The sequence below is a fragment of the Mytilus californianus genome, unplaced genomic scaffold (genome assembly GCF_021869535.1).
Source record: "Mytilus californianus isolate M0D057914Y unplaced genomic scaffold, xbMytCali1.0.p SCAF_6, whole genome shotgun sequence".
Lineage (NCBI taxonomy): Eukaryota > Metazoa > Mollusca > Bivalvia > Mytilida > Mytilidae > Mytilus > Mytilus californianus.
In genome coordinates, this window is record NW_026262712.1 from 101,576,050 (window position 1) to 101,596,141 (window position 20,092).

Here is a 20,092-nt window from a genome sequence, read left to right on the forward strand (position 1 = left end):
GGGAACAAACAGTTTGTGTAGGATACACCATTTCCCGTTTTATCTGAACATCACGAATACGGGTATTTTTTTTTTAAATCAACACTGCATAAAAAGAAACATACACAGATATAGACATTTGATGAAATCAAAACTGCAGAAGAAAAAACTCTTAAATTGGAAAAAGAAGGGATATCAGTTAGAAGTAAAGGAGATTAAAATCCTATGAACAATAAGTAATTAATGTATCAAAAAGCACGTTTGTAGTGTTCATCATCTTGATAATTGCAGGAGATCTTTACCAATGAAATAAAGAGTACATATCTAACAACCAAGTCTTTTCTACCCATGATCACCATTCTTGTTCTGAATGTGGATGAATTATTTGCCACTGGACATTAAGCAAACAACATTCAAGAAGTCAGTCATATATGTTCGTTGATGGACATTGTTTTAGACCCTTCTTACAATTTCTAAGCTGATATTTGGTATGATACAGATAAGATTCTAGAACATTTACGTTCCAATTGGCTCTTTCTGCATTAGTAATTGTGACTCATTATTGTCAAGTTGTTTGCCATTTTTATTTTGGTAAAGAAATTAATTGTTTGAATCTGAGACCACTATAACACTGTGTAATGGTAGTCTCACATTAAATTCATTCGACAATTGACCATAAAGATATTAGCCTGTACTAGAACACGACAGCAAACATGAATTTTCTTACAGATATATCATTGTTAAAGTAATCAAGGGCCATAATTTAAAATCTGTACTGTAATAGTTAAAATCGTCAAGACCAATCTTGATCACCATTTTGTCTAGAGAAACAACAATGAACATGTAAAAAATTGAAAAGGATTCGATCAAACCTTCTTCAGTTATTGAACCAACATAAAAAAAAAAACAAATTTCCAATTGGTGAAGGACAATAACTCCTGAACGTCAAAATGGGAAATTGTCAAAATCGATTTTGACCCCAATTTAATCATAAGTAACAGCATATTTAAACGAGTTAGGGCTCAACAGTTCTCAAGTTAATCAACTGAAACAACTGGAGACGCCCAAACGTCTTCATTATGACACAGGTACAAGACTAGATTTTTTAAATATATGTGTGGTAGAGTGGAATTTAGTATATTTTTGTAATTGTAAATTTGTATATATTGATTTAATTTATTGGAACAAAATGATTTTCATACTATTGATATTATAAGTTACAAATTGAATGGTATTTAATTTGTTCAGTCTGAATACTGTTATACTGACCAGTTTACCTGTTTTTCTATGTTACCTTGATTTCTATATTTAGAATCTTAATTAAGGCTATATTTCTTTAATAAAGAATCCTTACAATAGTTAAGGTCTTAGGAATTAACAAAATAACAGTAGTCGCATATAAAGACCCTACAAAACACAATTATAAAATACTATAAATACTAGTGCAAAGAAAGTTAACTCTGACATGTTTATGAACAAGTACATTGCACTGTATAACATTCTAAGTAAAATAATATTGTCATTCTCTTTTACATCTATGTTTTCTGTCTCAAAGACTCAACTTAAACTTGTGTCTTACAGGTATTAGTTTATGTATCTCATAAACTTTACTGCGATAAATATTCTGTTACCATGTAAAAAATACATGAATTCATAAATATTAATAAATGAAGCAAAACAGCAAAGCATTAAAACATCTACATGCAGCAACTAAGCAAACAAAATAAGCAAATTATTAACTAAATTATAAAACTACATAATACAACTCTTTGCTTACCCCAAGTACTAATTTGAAGGTCACAAGACTGTGTACATCATATATGTATGGCTACATCAAATATTAACCTGAAGATAAATATGAATTTATAACTAATGTGTTCCATGTCTACAATATGACTTCATTATATGAACACACTGTAAACATACAAAAATTTGTTCTCTTAGATGATAAAACATAATAAATGTTTTAAAATGAATATTTAACTATTTAGCTACTTCTTATTTATACACAAGAAAACTCTTTCTTTCTGTTTTATATCATTTCACTCCATTATAATCTATTATTTAATATTTTAATCATTTATCGATCTTTAATGACTTTAAAGCATTTTATGGTTAATTAATTGTATTTATCATTCATAAAGGTCAGATTCACACTACAGATTCATTTATCCATTCAATCAATCAATCAAACCAAATCTTGCATACTCTGTTTAAAACTCTAAGACTATTCAAATAATGTGCGAAAAGTATATACAACTGACCTGTAAAGTAATAATTTAGATTCCCAAAGATTCAACAATAAGTACAGCAAAATATATCAAGCCAATTTACAAACTCCAGAATTATGAAATATAACTGCTCAATAAGACAGTTGAAATGAGAGTGTCCAGAACAATACAAATTTTCCCCCTAAAAGAACATTTGACCAAAATCACTATTCAAACAGATATATAGCCTTAATTAAGATTCTAAATATAGAAATCAAGGTAACATAGAAAAACAGGTAAACTGATCAGTATAACAGTATTCAGACTGAACAATTTAAATACCATTCAATTTGTAACTAATTATATCAATAGTATGAAAATCATTTTGTTCCAATAAATTTAATCAATATATACAAATTTACAATTACAAAAATATACTAAATTCCACTCTACCACATACTCCCCCCAGCCGGAAAATGATGTCTCGGCATTTCCTGCTAAGTAGAAGCATTAGTAGATGGCTTCAAAATGTCCAGAATGGTTCGACCTGCCTTTGTCTGTAGATCTTGGAATAAAGTTGTCTGGTCTGCAAAAGATTTCAGACACTGGATCTTCTTTTCCCAATCAGACATGGTGGTGATTGCAGACTTTGATTCCTCGTCAGATGTTGTATCCTCAAAGTAGTCATTCTTGGTGGTCGGTTCCTTCTGTTTTTGTCTCCCCTTGGCAGGTGTTGGTCTTTTTCGGGTTATCCTAGGAGCAGGTGTTGGTGTGTCACTTATAAATCCTATAGGTAGGAGTAAGTTCCTGTGGAGAGTTCTTATTCTACCTTCGCCATTCTCCTTCTTAATTGAAAACACTGGTATGTCGATGTTCGGTTGACTGATGACATGATAAGGGTAATGCTCCCATTTGTCAGCTAACTTGTGTTTCCCTTCTTCGAAGGCGACTCTCTTCACTAGTACTCTGTCTCCTGGTTTAATGGTACCACCTCTGACTTTCATGTTGTAAGCCTTCTTTTGTTTGGTCCTTGCGTCATCTGCTGCTGCAGTGGCTAAGTCGTGAGCTTGAGCTATCCTGTGTCGCAACTCCTTGATGTATTCCGAGCTTGGTTCCTTCTCGTTCTCTCTTTAGCCAAATACTACGTCAATTGGCAATCATGGATTTCTACCAAACATAAGCAGATAAGGTGTCTGTCCAGTGCTGTCATGACGTGTACAGTTGTAGGCGTGAACTAGTGGAGCGACATAATCCCTCCAAGAAGCTTTCTTGTCTGGTTCCAAGGATCCTTACATCTCTAATAGTGTCCTGTTGAAACGTTCACACATTCCATTGCCCATAGCATGGTAGCTGGTAGTTCTGGATTTTTTCATGCCAGTGGTGTTACACAATTCTTTGATCACTTTACTCTTCAAATTGGCTCCTTGGTCCGAGTGTATCCTCTCTGGTATCCCGTAGTGGAGAATAAAGTGATTAAAGAACGTTTTGGCCGTAGTCTTGGCTTACTGGTTTCTTGTTGGAATGGCCATGGCAAATCTGGTAAAATGATCTGTGATCACTAACAGGTGTTGATGACCTCCCTTGGATGGTTCCAGTGTCAAGACATCCATGCAGACTAGTTCTAACGGAGAACTAGTTGTGATGTTCACTAAAGGAGCTCGTTGAGTGGTAGGAGTCTTCCTTCTGATGCATCTACCACACTCTGAAATCCTAGTTACAATATCGCTGTACATTCCTGGCCAGTAGAAACGGTCCTTTATCAAAGATAAGGTCCTATCTTTACAAGGATGACCCATGTCGTTGTGGATAGCTTGGATTACAGTAGGTACATGTGTGATAGGCAATACTAACTGGTGTCTTTCTTCTTCATTTATAGATGTTGCTCGATGAAGTACTCCATCTATCAGCTTCAGGTGGTTATACTGCTTGAGTTAAGGGTTTGGTCCAACCTCTCTCAATGATGGTTTCTTGTTTTCTCTGATGTACTCAATGATACGGTGTATGTCAGGATCAAAATGCTGAACCTTTTCCCAGTCAATAAGGTTCCCGGTACCTGTTCCTCTTGGGTCATAATCATCTAATACTAACTCTGGGTTGAGCGTCAGGTTTTCAATGTGGGACCTCGAGACTGTGGAATTACAGATGGCTTGAACCGCTTTAATGCTAATAGGTAGACGGCTAAGAGCATCTGCATCTGCATTGTTTCGTCCTGGTCTATACTGTATGTCAAAGTTGAATGCTGCAAGTGCTGCCAACCAGCGATGTCCTGTTGCATCCAACTTTGCGGTGGTCAAAACATAGGTTACTGGATTGTTGTCAGTGAGAACTGTGAACTGTTGGCCGTAAAGATAGCCATGAACTTGTCGCAGATGGCCCACTTGAGTGCATGGAATTCCCTCTTATGTGGTGAGTATTTCTTCTCTGCATTGTTCAAACCACGACTAGCTGATGACACGCTTTAGGCCTCCCTGCTCCTGGTATAGAACTGCTCCAAGTGCTTCCCCAGATGCATCAGTGTGTATCTCGTATGGAAGCGAACTGTCTGCAAAACCAAGTACCGGTGCGGAAACAAGATTGTCCTTTAAGGTTTGAAACGCCTTATCCTGATCCTCATTCCACATCCAGTCCTTCTTACTCTTGACTTTTCCTTTTGTCTTCTTATGTGGTGTAGGAATAAGATCTGTCAATTGCCTGTAGTATCCTACGAAACCTAAAAATCTACGTACATCCTCTGGTGTTGTTGGTGTAGGCCAGTTGACTACACGGTCTGTCTTGTCCTGATCAATCTCTACTCCCTCTTCAGATACTACATGACCAATGTACTAAAACTTCCTTTTGAAAAAATCACACTTGCTTGGACTCAGCTTCAGGTTGGCCTCTCTGATACGTTGAAATACAAGCTGTAAATTTTCCAGGTGCTCTTCGAATGTCTTTCCAAAAATGATAATGTCGTCAATAAATATGCAACAGATCTTTAAGTTGTATTCAGCCAAGCAATCCTCCATCAGTCGTTGATATGTCGCTGGGGAGTTCGTCAACCCAAATGGCATCCGGTTAAACTCATAAAAACCTAACGGTCCTACAGAAAGGCAGTCCGTTTCTTGTGTTCTTCCAGGATTTCTACTTGGTGATATCCGTACTTCATGTCGACTACGGAGAAAAACTTGCTTCCCTGGCAGCAATTCAACAATTCCTCAATGCATGGAAGAGCATAACTATCCCGTTTAGTTTGAAGATTAAGCTGACGGTAATCCACACACATTCTTAATGCTCCTGATATCCTCTTGACGAGGACGACATTTGATGAAAAAGGTGATCGGGAAGGTCTTATAATCCCTATGTCCATAAGCTGATGTAAGTGTGACCTGACTTCGTCATACATGGATGCTGGTATTCTCCTATATGCCTGCTTGAATGGTCTCTGTTTGTATAAATCAATACGGTGTTTCACTCTGTCAGTGTGACCTATATCGTGATCTCTTTTGCTGAAGATGTCAGAATATCCGACAATCAACTGCTTACCTACCTGTAACTGTGTGTTGTTAGGGTCACTTTCAGTGATATCAACTTGCTCTAATAACCAATTACCATCATCTTTTTCTGGTTTGGGTTGTTTCTCAATGGTTACTGGTTGAATCTCGCATATAATGGACTTCGGAGGTATGGTGAAAGTCCTTGTGGTTGTATTCGACATTCTAACTGTTATCGTTCCATTCTGTTTGTATTCATACTGGTGTAATGGTGGTTCCATGTCGATGTCCTTGCATTCTGTAGATAACTCACTTGACTGTAAGATAGATGGTGTTGTACACTATGGAATTTCTCTATCATAATATCCTGTAACTTCCTTCATGGTATTTGGTTGGATGGTAATTCCCTGTTGACATCTTACAATGGCTAATCGGTTGTTATTCTTTGACAATTCTTTTTCTCTCATTGATATGCAACGAAATGTCATGTACCATGGAGTTTCCAATGCTGCGTTCTGTAAATATTTGGCTCCATGTTGTTCTTGAAGTTCCAATATAAGTTGATCTAAAATGTTGGTTCCTATTAATGCTGGTACATGTTGACTATAACGGTTATCTGGTACTACAAGTAAGATGTGCTTAATATTGATGTTGCTATTCCCTGGTGTCTTAATATTAACTTCTATGAATCCTGAGTATGGTAGTTGAGTTCCTCCAGCTGTCTCAATTTCCAAAATAGAGTCTAAATTCTTCAGAGGTGTTGACTGAGTAAGATGTTCCTGATAATACGATTCAGCTTTAGTTGATACTGTAGAAGCTGTATCCAATAATGCTGGTTATCTGTGTCCATTTATAAATATTTCAGCTTCAGTCGGTTTTCCAAATATACCTGGAGATGTAATGCTCTTCACAATGTTGTTCCTAACCATGGAACCATAATTCCTCCTACTCAAACCTAATACCGGCCCCTCTGTACAGGTTTCCTGACGTTTAAATCCTCGAGTGGTCAATTCTTACTCTACAACCTATCTGTATATGGCCTTCCTGTCCACTACGACGACAAACTATTGGATAATCATTCCTGCTTTGTTGTTGCTGAGGATATTGCTGTACAGAATCTTGTGTTTTTTGATTTTGCCAATTGTTGTTCTGTCCTTGATTTTGCCAATTGTTGTTCTGTCCTGAGGTTTGGTTCCAGCCTCTGCGGCCTCCCCTACCTAAACCTCTATACCTACCACTACCTCTATATGGTGTATGTTCCTGTTGACGTTGATCTCGTAGTTCTGTAAATTGATGAGTCAACTGTTGTACCATACCTTTCAATTCCTCATAATCATTTGTTTCAGGTGAAGTAGTAGTAGCTGCCTTAGCAGTGTTAGGCTTGGTGGACTTTTTCGGTTGATGGTCTTTCTCAATCTGTCTAAGTGAAACTCTGAGATGGTTGAAATCTTGAATGAAGTCATACTTATGGCCACTAACATCTTTCAATTCTTGTCTCAATCCAGTCCACAACATGGCATGAAGCATTATGTTCATCTCGTGATACTGAATAATACCCTTTTCAATTCCTTTTCCTAAAATATCTTGAAGTCGATTGCTCCAGGTAGTTACATCTTCATCTTCCTTTTGGCGGGCACTGTAAAATTCGGACAGAAGTTGTTCTTTATTGTCCACACTTCCATAAATGCTGTCTAAAATTTCCAATAAGTCATTGATTAGTTTATCCGATCCTTGGTACATTACCATACGTGCAGCTGATCGACGGATGGCAAAGTCCTTTTATGTCTTGGTATAAGTTGGATCTTTTAAAGCTATCTTCACATCATATCTCAATATATCATATGCAATCTCGCCCTTGTTATCTCCACCTGAGAAATTCCTAACCTTGGGTGGATATGATGACATGGTTACAGTTGGCTTTGGTGCAATTTTCAATACCGCTCCTGTTTCTGCTTTTGGCGCTGTAATAGGTGGTGGAGTCAAAAGAACATTTTCAAATGGCTTGTGCTCTTTCTGGTGAGTGATGTAATCCTGAATCCATTTATCCAAATCCTCTGGATTATCTCCCTTGGGGTTGAGACCCATGCCTTGGAAAGTACTATACATAGTATCACACTGTTGTTGTATCTTATCTGGTTCTGCCATGATGAGTAGTAGACAACGACAAAAAAATATCCGAATATGAATAATACGGACTAATCAAATCAAATATATACAACTGACCTGTAAAGTAATAATTTAGATTCCCAAAGATTCAGCAATAAGTACAGCAATATATATCAAGCCAATTTACAAACTCCAGAATTATCAAATATAACTGCCCAATAAGACAGTTGAAATGAGAGTGTCCAGAACACTAGAAATTTCCCCCCAAAAAGAACATGTGACAAAGATCACTATTCATAAAGAAATATAGCCTTAATTAAGATTCTAAATATAGAAATTAAGGTAACATAGAAAAACAGGTAAACTGGTCAGTATAACAGTATTCAGACTGCACAAATTAATTGTAAATTTGTATATATTGATTAAATTTATTGGAACAAAATGATTTTCATTCTATTGATATTATTAGTTACAAATTAAATACCATTCAATTTGTAACTAATAATATCAATAGTATGCAAATCATTTTGTTCCAATAAATATAATCAATATATACAAATTTACGATTACAAAAATATACTAAATTCCAATCTAGCACATATGTATATATGCTGAATACACTAAAATACGGATGTAATCTTAATTTTGATGGAAATTTCAATTTTAAAGTTTTTTTGGTAGTAACAGTTTGACAGTTGCTTATACTTCATTGTAACGATATTTTTTTAATATTTCAAAAAAATTATCTTGGTGTTCATTTTGCATTAGTATCAACTGTCAAGGTCTGGTAGATCGGAAATTAGTTAGGACTGTGAGGTCGTTATTTGGAGTAGGAATAAAAAAGAAACACTCCTGACAAACGTTGAACACTTGTGATGTACCTTCCTTTACAAGACCCACATGTTGTTAAGCCAATCTGATTAAAATACAGATCCACCACAACTTGCGTGCTCGTATATATAAGGATAATGAAATCGGGGATCTATATTTTAATTAGATCGTTGCTCTTCAAACCAATATCGTCACACTATATAAACTGTTTGATTATGGAATTAGCCGTATTAACAATTCGCGTTGAAGCCCAAAAATATACTCATGCGACGCTCGCTAGAACATACAATCATTTTTTTTTTCAACCAAAGCTGCAGAACTTGATCTTCCTTTCAAGGTTTTACTGAATACCCAATATACAAAAGTGTCTTTACAAACAACGTGATTTTGGTGGGTTTGCCAAATGCTCAACGAAATCTCTTCCCATGTTATTTAACTCTATTTTAGTTACAAGTTTCAAGTTTATCCTGAACCTACTTATTCTACGGGTGCTGTCAGTTGTGGATACTAAAAAATACTAACATTTGTATACTAGTATTGTTTGTTTGTTTGGTGGTGTTAAACGCCACTTACGGTGACCTTCGCTATATCATGGATGCCAGTTTTTTAGGGGTTTTTTTGGCGGAAGAAGTCATAATACCCGGAAAAAACTACTGACCTTCGGCAGGAAAACCAACAATCCTAGTAAATTAATATTTGAATCGAACACACCGCGCCACGATTGGATTTCTAATAACAAAGGGAGAGGGACTATGGGGCTCAACAGAGGGTCCTGTCCTCAAGCACCTACGGAGTTGGCAGGCTAGTGATAACTGCATATTGATACAGCTCGAACACTAAGGCCCGCTTTTCACAAGTATTCTCATTATAATCCTAAAGACATATGAGGAATGCGTCCACCTTTGTTTGTATAAAAGAAAAACCCACTCTCAGTCTGAGTCAACCAAATTGTTCTCTGAAGTTGGAAACAAGTCTTGTTGGCAACGTATTTGTCACGTGGAAAAATAAAGGATTATCAAATAGGAATTCACCTATGGGAATCAGTTGTGCATCTCATGTGTCCGACTCGCTCCTTTGTTCTCACGAGGCAGACTTTACCTGAAAAATTAAAAGAAGTCGACTTTAATTTCATTTTCCGCTATATAGATGATAGACTAAGGCGTATATGTTACCTCTAAGTTGGTTTCGGTTTCTGTTAGGTTTGAACCAACCTCCTTGGTTTGATAAACCCACTATTGTTTTTTTTCTTCCAAACCACTTGTATTCGAACTGGTTCGAAACTGAAAATGGTTATACACTTGTTTCTTGAAAACCAAAACCAATTTGCTAAACTTCTCAGGTTACCAATTCAACACTGTAATTAAATCTCTGAATATTGTTTTAATGGCATAAATATTGATTTTGTTATCAGTAAATTAAAACCATACTAAATATTATTGTTATACACATATATTATTTCACGGTAGTACAATCTGTCGATACCTATATTTTGGCATTGCACAAGGTCATGTTTTTCTCTGACTGTAAATGACGTCTTTACACTAAATCCATAGGATGTTGGATGTGAACTGATTGATATTTTAGTCTTGGATACATGTTTTTTTTATTAGTTGCTATATTGGTTTTGAACTAGCTGTCATTAACTGCGAGTACTCTTAGATCTGTACTTAGTGTCTTTTTTGTTTTGATAGGGATGGGGGATGGATAAATACCCTGCCACGTCCGGTCTATGTTTTTGTTTGATGTTTTTTCTGCTTTGTATCGATCTGATGAGTTAAGCCTTTTAAAAATGATTTTTATGGTTCGTTCTTATGTTGTGCTGTAACACCACTGTCCCAGGTTAGGGGGAGGGTTGAGCGCTCACAAACGTGTTTAACTCCGCTACATTCTTTATGTGCCTGTCCCAAGTCAGGGACCTGTAGTTCAGTGATTGTCGTTGGTCCATTGTCTGTCACATTTGTTTTTCGTAAATTGTTTTGTTGTAAATTAGGCCGTTAGTTTTCTCAATTGAATTGTTTCATATTTTAGTGCTATTAACTCACTCTATTAACTAATAGTTTATTAGATATTTAATAGTCTATTAGGAGGTAATAGTCTATTAACTTAATAGACGTTTGTGCAACCCAATTCACGTATGTAAGTGTCAACTTATAGAAGGCCGTACTTACTTACATCCACTTCATTTGAACTTTGGTGGATAGTTGTCTCATTGGCAATCATACCACTATATTATCAAACCTAATCGTGTAAATAAAACAGCTAAAAAACAATGTGTTTAATTACTTGTAAACCGAAACCGGCTTTAAACCATACAACAAACCATTCAGAAATCAAAATCTTAAACTGAAACTAGTTTAAATGCAATAAATTCACTATTATATATGTTTCTCTACATGAATATACTAATTGATAATAGTATCGTATATGTCTGATGAAAATTAGCGCAATATCTAAACTTTTAGTATCGTACACTACATGCATGGATGATGTCAGTAATAATGAATTCTTCTACTTCTACCATATAGTGACCGCCTTCAACTAATTGAGGACCACTTGCAACAAGACATAGATTAATCTAAATACAATTTAAAAATAGAGAAAAAAATGAAAATTACAAATGTATAATTATTTTTATGCGAATAGCTGATATATAAAAATAAAATATTAATAGTACAGCGGGTACAAGCATATTTCAGAAGAATTGTGCACATCCTGCTACAAGCATGAAACTTGGCACAAAGCTTCCTCTAGTATTACTCTTTGATTTCAGATAGGGAGGCAATCTAGAAAAATGCACCACTTCCGGTAAAATTCAATATGGCGGACATTATACTTAAATAATCCCAATATCGAAGGCTGCTATGTGAAAAGGTGTTACAATCATGCTACTATCATTATATTCGGCACAAACCTTTGTTCTATGCTACTTTTGGATACATTATATAGATTATATGTCTTTAATAACCCTACTTTCGGTAAAATCCAATATGGCGGACATTGTACTAAAATAAGCGTACTTTTAGGGAGGGTAATTGAAATGTGTTTTAATGTATTGCTACTGTCATTATATTGTGCAGTAATATTTCTTTGGTGCTTCTCATGGATACAATCTATATGACATATGCCTTAAAAATCCCTACTTCCGGTAATATCCTATATGGCGGACATAGAAATATCAATTTTTAATTCTAATATTCAACTTTTTCAAAATGTAAAACAAGTGGGTATTTTTTTGCCGGTCATTAAACTTTTGGCTTAAAGTTATGTTTAAAATGTTTTAATACAAAGTTAATACTTCCGGTAAAAACAATTTGGCGTAAATTTCAGAGATGAGTACTCAATCTGTATCCTCGATGTAAAGTTTTGGATAGATTGAATAAAAAAAAAAATAAAGTCACTAAAGTACTAAACATCTTGAAAATTACTAATACATATGTTTATGGCCGCAAATGCATGTCTATTCAAAATCACCACCACAAGCACATACTAGTAAAGCAGTGCACGGGAGACCCGATTTTTCACATTTACAACGACCGCGGCATCGTTTCTTACATCCAAAATGTACAAGCTCCTGGGGACAAGATAGCGAGGCCTCATAAAGAGCTGTCCAAAAGGGTTCCCATTGATCATCTTTGTCCCTTCGCCATCCATAAGCCCCTGGACTAGGTAACATAGGAACAAATTCCAAACTATATCTCAATACACACCCGCCTTGGTATATATAGCACGTTTTACATGCTGGAAAAGACTAGAGACCGAGTCGGCGGAATAGCCTTAATTAGTCTTCCCTTTTGCGCAAACAGTGGTTTTCTTGCTTCGTTAACCCCATCTGATGAGTTTGTTCGATCGTACATCAAAACCACGTATCGTTCTATCAATAACATTATCAAATCTATATTTGGTTATGTAGGCTGACCATTCTAAATGCTAAAATCACATCTTCAAATGTCATCCATGTCTCCCACGTAGTCTTTTTTCCTTTTCCAGCAAACGAAGATACCGCATCAATTACGATACCACAACACAACCGGTAAAGGCATGGTTCACAGGAAGTGTGTGTGGTCACTCAATGCCTAGTGCATTTAAAAGGTCATAGATACATATATATCTAAAGCTTTTCCACTCCCAAACGCAAGCCATAGTTCGTCTGTCCCTATGTCACGGAATAGCGAAACAGCAATGACAGCAACATCAGTATCGACTGTTCGAATCATGACTCGTTTAAGTCCGTGTTTTACTGCATCAGACACATGCACCATGATTCTAGTGTCAGACTCTTCATGTTAACATGGTGCTAAACTTGAAAAACCATCACGTGGTGGGTAACATAGAACATCCTGAGCATTTGTTGCTACAACTACCTTTTCCTCAAAATTTTGTTTAGCATGCTGCTGTGAAAGAAAACTAAAAAGTTCTTTCTTATTGTCGTCATCTCTCAGAAAACTTTGCAAATTTTGAGGAAATTTGTTTTGACCCTGGACTCGTCTGCGTGTTCCCTTCCCCTCTTGCTTCTTGTAGTAGCCTTCACATTGTTGTCTATGTAAGCACACCAGACTGCACCAACTTTTGTTTCAGTTTTCCTAATGTAAGGACAGAATACCAAATCAGCATAATCGCCAAAGGTATGATATGTTAATGGTTTAAGCATGTTCACAATTGCTGCTCCGTAAATAACTAAAACATCCAACTCAGGAACTTCACCTGTCGTTGTTGTCAATGGTTCTAAATACTTACTGAGAAGATCCAATTCGGTTCCGAGTCGCATTTTCCCATTCTGGCTCAATGATGGCGGATATATATTATTTTCATGAGCAAAGAAGTCTTCCAAGTCGCCACCTCTGGTCTGACAAGATATATAGAGTCTTGAAATTAACGACACATCACTTTTCAGTATGCTTATTTTGTTCTTCATTGCCGAAACAGTCTTCCCATTAGGAGTTCGTTCTAAGTAATGCCATTCCATTTTTCTTGATTGGATCTTCTCAGTAAGTGTTTAGAACCATTGACAACAGCGACAGGTGATTTTCCTGAGGTGGATATTTTAGTAATTGACAGAGCAGCAATTGTGAATATGCCTAAACCATCAACATCTCATACCTTTGATGATTATGCTAATTTGGTATTCTGTCCTTACATTAGGAAACACCTGGAAAGTGCAACAAGTGTGGATGTAGTCTGGGATGCGTACATAGACAATAGTTTGAAGGCTGCTACAAGAAGCAAGAGGGGAAAGGGAATACGCAGATAAGTCCAGGGTCAAAACAAAATTCCTCAAAATTTTGAGGAAAAGGTTGTTGTAGCAACCAATGCTCAGGATGTTCTATGTTATCCACCACGTGATGATGTTTCAATTTGAGCACCATGATTCATTGGTCAATGTTATTTTTTTTGTGTGCGTTTTTGACTGTGCAATCTGGGACTATTATACTAATATAATTAGTATAATACTAGTCCCAGAAGCAATAGATCATTTATATTTGGTGTAAGGAATGATTGTAAGGTGTACATGTCTGTCTGGCAGGTTTCATATGACCTTGACTTTTTTCGTGTTTCATTGGACAATGTTAAGTTTTTCTGGTTTGGTCTATATCCGTCTGTCTGTGCCTATAAAAATAAGAAGGTGTGGTATAATTGCCAATGAGACAACTCTCCACAAGAGACCAAATGACATAGAAGTCAACCTTCTGTACTGTAAAACATAGGTTAACCAAACCTGTTATGCAGTTGCATGTGTCACATACCAAAGTCAGGTTCCTCTGACCTTTGGCCACTATTAAAGTAAAACCTTGTTCAATTGGTGTGTATGTGTGTCACATATCAAAGTCATGACACTCTGACCTTTGACCACTATGATAGTAAAACCTTGTCAAATTCGTGGGGATGTCTCACATACCAAGTCAGGTGACCTTTGCCCCTTAGTTCATTTTGTGTCTGGCTTATATCTTTTGTACCGTAAAACTTAAGTTAACCAAACTAGGTATGTAGTAGCTTAGGCTTGGGGTGGGTCATATACCAAAGTCAGGTTACAGGTCAACCAAGATCGTAAAAACTTCTGATTTGTGTCCTGTGCAAAGCTTTTGTGCCATAGAATTTAGGTTGACTAATGGTATGCGGTTATATAATGGGACAGGTGTGTGTCATATATCAATGGTAGGTCATTCTAACCCTGAGTTACACCTTTGACCCCTATGATAATAAAACATTGTTCGATCTGTTTTGGGGGAATCTCTTAGATTGACACAACTTTGTTTTCAGAAGCATCATACTGACCTTGACTTTGACCTTTGATTTATGAATTTATAGTTTACAAACCTGTATTTCTTTATTCCTCGGTCAGTATAACTCTTTCAGATTGACCTATCAGTAACCATGTGTCAACCTAGCACAGAGGCCAAGATTATATAAAATGAATGGCTGAAAACCTAAAATCTCAAAATGTCATCGTCTCAATACTGATTTTCACAGCAGCAACTAACAAAATGCATGTACGAGGGATATTAGTCACACTATGCAAACAGCTCGTTTGAATGAAGTTTCATTTGTAGGCACTTTAAGCCTCCAAAGTGCCATGCTGTTTTCGACAACTTAGAGGAACATATATGTCAATAGTTTGTATAGATACAAGCTGTGTGATGCAGGCTTATATAAACAGAGAACAACTCTACACAATATTTTTGATGGCCTTCTTTGACTGTTCTATGGGTAGAATAATCTTAAGAGGGTTTAGAGGGTTATCTTAAGAACATTCTAAGTAAAGTTTTTATATGATTTCAACAGAAATTATAACGAAACTAACTCAATTAAGCTTGTAATTTGTATCTATTGAAAATAAGGAGGAGGGTAAGAGGTATGCTTTTTATGAAATATTTGTAGAATGAATTGACTTTTATTTCCAGCCCCTACAACACAGGATCATGTATATCAATAGATTAATTTTTTGCTTTTCACATCTGAAAATATCCAATAATTTACTTAATAGATTAAGATAATTTACACCCAAATATTGAATTTGTTGCATTTTTGGATTCTTAGTCCATCAAATTATTTTCTAAAGTAATATTTATTAGGTAATTTTGAAATTAGAGGCATCAGTAGTATACCAATGTTCAAATGTCATACATTCATTAAGAATATACATATCAAGGTTAAAAAAAAGAAAAATAAGAAAAAACACTGATATAGAAAAACATATATTTTCATTCAGTTCAAAACAATGTGACATGACAAACATACTGTATCCCTTTCTAACAATACACATCAACAAACATTCTCGTGAACACATGAAAATGACTGCAACATTAAAACCTATAAATTCATTGCCATGAAAAATATCATTACGAAAAAATAATCATAGTATCATAAATAATTATATTCTATCAAATAGATAATTCAAATCTCACTTAGAGAATGGAAACTAATAAAAATTCAGCAATTTTTCCATTTGTAAAGGGCTAACTCTTTAACGTTAAAAGTGACGCCACCAAAATTCAAATTTGATCTGTGTTTTGTGGTAATAAGCATTGTGTATAAGATTCATAACATTTGGTTGAGGCAAACTTAAGTTATAGAACAGAAATGAAAAATTCATCAGCAATTTTTCCATTAGTAAAGGGGCATAACTCTAGAAAGGTAAAAATGACACCACCCAAATTCAAATGTGATCTTTGTTTTGTGGTAATAAGCATTGTGTACAAACTTCATGCGGGGGCATAAAAATCCCTGTCATTAATTTTTTAGCTATTTCTATACAATTAACTGAATTTAACAAATTCTTATTTTTTATATACTATATCTCATAGTTATGATATTGTCTTTAAAATTCTGAACAAAACCATAAAAAAGAAATTGAACAGAAATAAAACATGTGATATGGTGAGAATATAATTGGATGATAACTCTTTTAAATTACAACCTATCTCTATAATAAATTACATATTAATTATTTACAAATCATACTGAATAGCACCTTCTAGTAGAGTTTGACATTTAAGAACACAACATCTAGTAAAACAAACATGTTACAATCATTATATCTTTGATATAGGGTTATACAAGATGTGTAGGACCTAGCATAGGACTTCTGGATATACCTGTTGTGTAGGGATGAAGTAAAACTAGGCATCATCAAATTAGACAATTTCTAATAAAACCTTCTTAATCTTGCTGATAAAAACTGACTTAAGGATCTATAAGTGGAAAAAGATAAAATGCAATTATGATCTAAATCAATGTGTACATTGAATTCTAAATAGAAAGAGATATGAAAGAACACAAATGAAGTCTTAATTTCCAATTAATTTCTTATAATTAATGATTCTTTCACACACATACATACACACACACAAATCTTTAGAAAAAATATCAAGGAAATCCTAGAACAAAAACGAAGTAATTCAAATGTCTAATTGCCAAGATTTTGAAAATCACAGTTTTTTTTTTTTACAGAATTCTACATTATTATCAAATGACAGTGAACAAGTACACATCACAATTACTTTTAATATCAAACTTAAACAACAAATACATTTCCCAATAAGTAAATTGTAAAACATTATGATGTAGCTAAAACTTTTTTACATGCATATAAATTATCTTCATAGATGAACAATGTCACATACTTAAAGTCATATGAAACAAATTTCTTAAAATTTCAATGTTATCGAAATTATTGAACCAATGCCTGCATATATACTAAACTAAGTCTTGCATGCACATTTTTTATATTTATTGCACATCTATAACATATTATCGACAAATAATATTTCAGTCAGTGGTTGTTGATCGCAAGCTTTTAAACTTTCGAGTTTGTTGCCGAAGTTCAACGGATCGGGACATTGATAAACAATAAAAACAGAGCACGAAGAAAACGTGACAGATAAGTGAATTGAAAGAGCCATGACATTTGTTTTTGTAGTTTCAATGCGTTCCCATTTGTTAATTAAACTATTCCTTAACAGTTGTTAAATGATTTGTTGTATTAAATTTGTTCTTTTAAGAATCTGTTATTACTATTTACCTACGTTTGTTTACATTCTTTCATCACGATTTTCCCCTCGCACTTGCACTGGTCGAAGTTATAACAAGAGGTCTCATAGTTAAGGTTACTGCATACGTGAAAAAATATCGGCGAATTAGTGCCTGGGAAGTCAATACTTCAATATTGGTACATTTATGAAGATTTTGATAAAGTAAAGGATTTTCTTTTTAAAAAAAAATCACGTTCACTTTTTTTAGAGTCAAACTTAGCCATTCAAGTATATAAAACATATTCAACTTTTTTTTAAATTTGAAGTTTCATATGACTTTAATATTCCCATATGTCATATTCTAAAAAGACAGTCAAATAGAAACATTCAAGCTTTCAATTTCATAATAGCCCGATTCATGTATAATTTAATTAAGTAGACTTTATTGAAAGAACTTTTTAAGCTATTATATCTGCTTTAAAAAATATTTAAATGGTTCAATATTATGTCATACAGAATTTATCTTACAATTCTTTTAACAATTTTTAAAAATGCTTTTAAATGAAGCACTCTTTTTTTCATTTTTTCTCCCCATAATTGACTGATTCTTATATCACTGTTATTAAAAAGGTACGAGTAATTCAAAGATTTGATCGTATTTATCAGCATAAAAATGCCCATAGGGTGCGTACATAATAAAAAGATAATTGAGGCAAATGTCCACGATTCAACCCAAAAACGCAAAAAAGAAGACAATAATTTTTCAAGGCTTTCACCAGTCTAAAAGAGTACTTTGCATAGGAGCAAAATTGAACTGTTAAAAAAAATATTTTGGAATTTTTAATTGTGTTTCTTTCAATATTATACTGCATCAAATTATGCTCATCTCTACTGTATACAGTTAAAGTATTTAAAACCAAGTATTAAGTAGAAAAACAAATAATAACAAATCTATTTCCACCCTTTTCTCTTCATATTAACCTCACTTTAATGTACTAAGAAGATTGTTGTCTTTCTAACTGACACATTATATAAATAATCACATCATTTTCTATATGTAAACATTAAACACATGGACCTAATTACCATATTTGTATTTTTTTGGATTACTGTTTCAGTACAATTCTAAACTTTGAAATATTAGACTACTGTTAAGAAGCTTGTATAACTTTGATGAAATTCTTCATTGTCTCTACTGACTGTTGGGTTAATCTATGTCTTTCTAGCAATTCTTCTTTTCTTTGTCGTTGTTGCTGAAAAAATATAAATAAAAAAAGTTTGATACAGAAAAACAATTAAAATAAAAGGCAAAAAGAAACACTTTCGAGTTCAATCCATTCTAATAACAAGAAGATGTTAAAATCACAACAAACCAGATTTTTCTAACATTTGAAATGTCATTATTAAAGGAATCAAGTGTCATACGACTAACGGCAAAAGTGAAATTTGCTCACATCAATCTCTACCTCCATTTTGTCATGAAAACAAAATATTAAAATTCTAAAAAGGCTTTTTGATCAAGTGTCTCAAGTTTTGGATGAAACCAACCAAATGTGCCATTTTCTAATCCATGAAGGACCATAATTCCTGAACAGCAAAAGTGTAAATGGTCAAAATTGTACTTTACCTTCAGTTTGTTATGATATAGTGAAGGTAGTGCCTTTTTCATTAAAAGGAAACCTTACATGTATGTGCATACAGACTTTCTTGTATTTGAAATTATATTAGCTTCCTTTATATAAAAGTTCATATATTTTAATGTTATTCTTAACAGTATATACCTTAATCCTACCAATCTATCTGAAAGTGTTTATTTTGTGTAGTGAAATTTTTTTTAATCTATTGTGTTGTTTGGTTGCTGTCTCCAACGATATAAAGTTAAACCTGTATTAAGCAGTCACTCATGGGAAATATCAAAAGTGACTGCTTAAGAGAGGTGGCCTTTCAAATGAGGTTCCGAAAAAATTCTAATTGGCAAGTGGACAGGATCAGGGAAAATTGTTTTAGTGTTTTCAATCGGCAGAGTTATTGTTTGTGTGAGCAGACAAATAAAACTATGGTGGATTCCTGCTCTCTAAATTTGAAGAATACATTCAAAACAGTTGATATTAGTGGAGAAATAAATCGATGATATGGTTTTAAATGGAAACTGAAAGGAGTGGAACACAAGAAATACACCATTTCACCTTGTATTGTGGGATCTTGGTTGCAAACAGGTTTCAATTCTCATCTTGACCTCAATACTGAACATATTTATTTTTCGTCATGATCATATTATGGTTATTAAAACATGAAAATGACCCTTGTTAAAAGTTGAAATAACGATTTCGTGCAAAAATAAGGTGACCGCTGAATGCGTTAAACAGGTGACATCTGGAAAGAGTTAAATTATAAAGAGGAAACGCTTGATAGGGTCTGAAAGTGACTGTTAGAAGCAGTAAACCGCTGAAACCAGGTGACTGTTAAGGCAGTTTTGACTGTATACCCAATATATCCTTTTATGAACAATATACAAGTAGTAAGCAACAAT

General features: G+C 34.4%; 1 protein-coding gene and 1 long non-coding RNA gene across 5 annotated transcripts in view; both read right to left on the bottom strand.

The window, feature by feature from the left end:
* Positions 1–7,911, bottom strand: part of LOC127706772 (uncharacterized) — a 27,525-nt gene extending 19,614 nt beyond the window's left edge. The window contains exons 1-2 of one of the 2 annotated variants that reach the window (XR_007984561.1): positions 7,883–7,911; positions 1,757–1,824 (exon numbers count right to left, since the gene is read on the bottom strand). This is a non-coding gene — a long non-coding RNA (uncharacterized LOC127706772). Of the gene's footprint in view, positions 1–1,756; positions 1,825–2,243; positions 2,422–7,882 lie in introns of those variants that run through there. The other variant, XR_007984560.1, reaches the window with a different exon arrangement.
* An 8,513-nt stretch (positions 7,912–16,424) lies between these two features.
* The window catches only part of LOC127706760 (PHD finger protein 21A-like), a 37,500-nt gene continuing 33,832 nt past the window's right edge, over positions 16,425–20,092 (bottom strand). For all 3 annotated transcript variants that reach the window (XM_052211429.1, XM_052211427.1, XM_052211426.1), the window contains one exon: positions 16,425–18,815. In XM_052211429.1, coding sequence (XP_052067389.1) covers positions 18,714–18,815 — 102 coding nt within the window. In that variant the 3' untranslated portion in view covers positions 16,425–18,713. The remainder of the gene's footprint in view (positions 18,816–20,092) is intronic.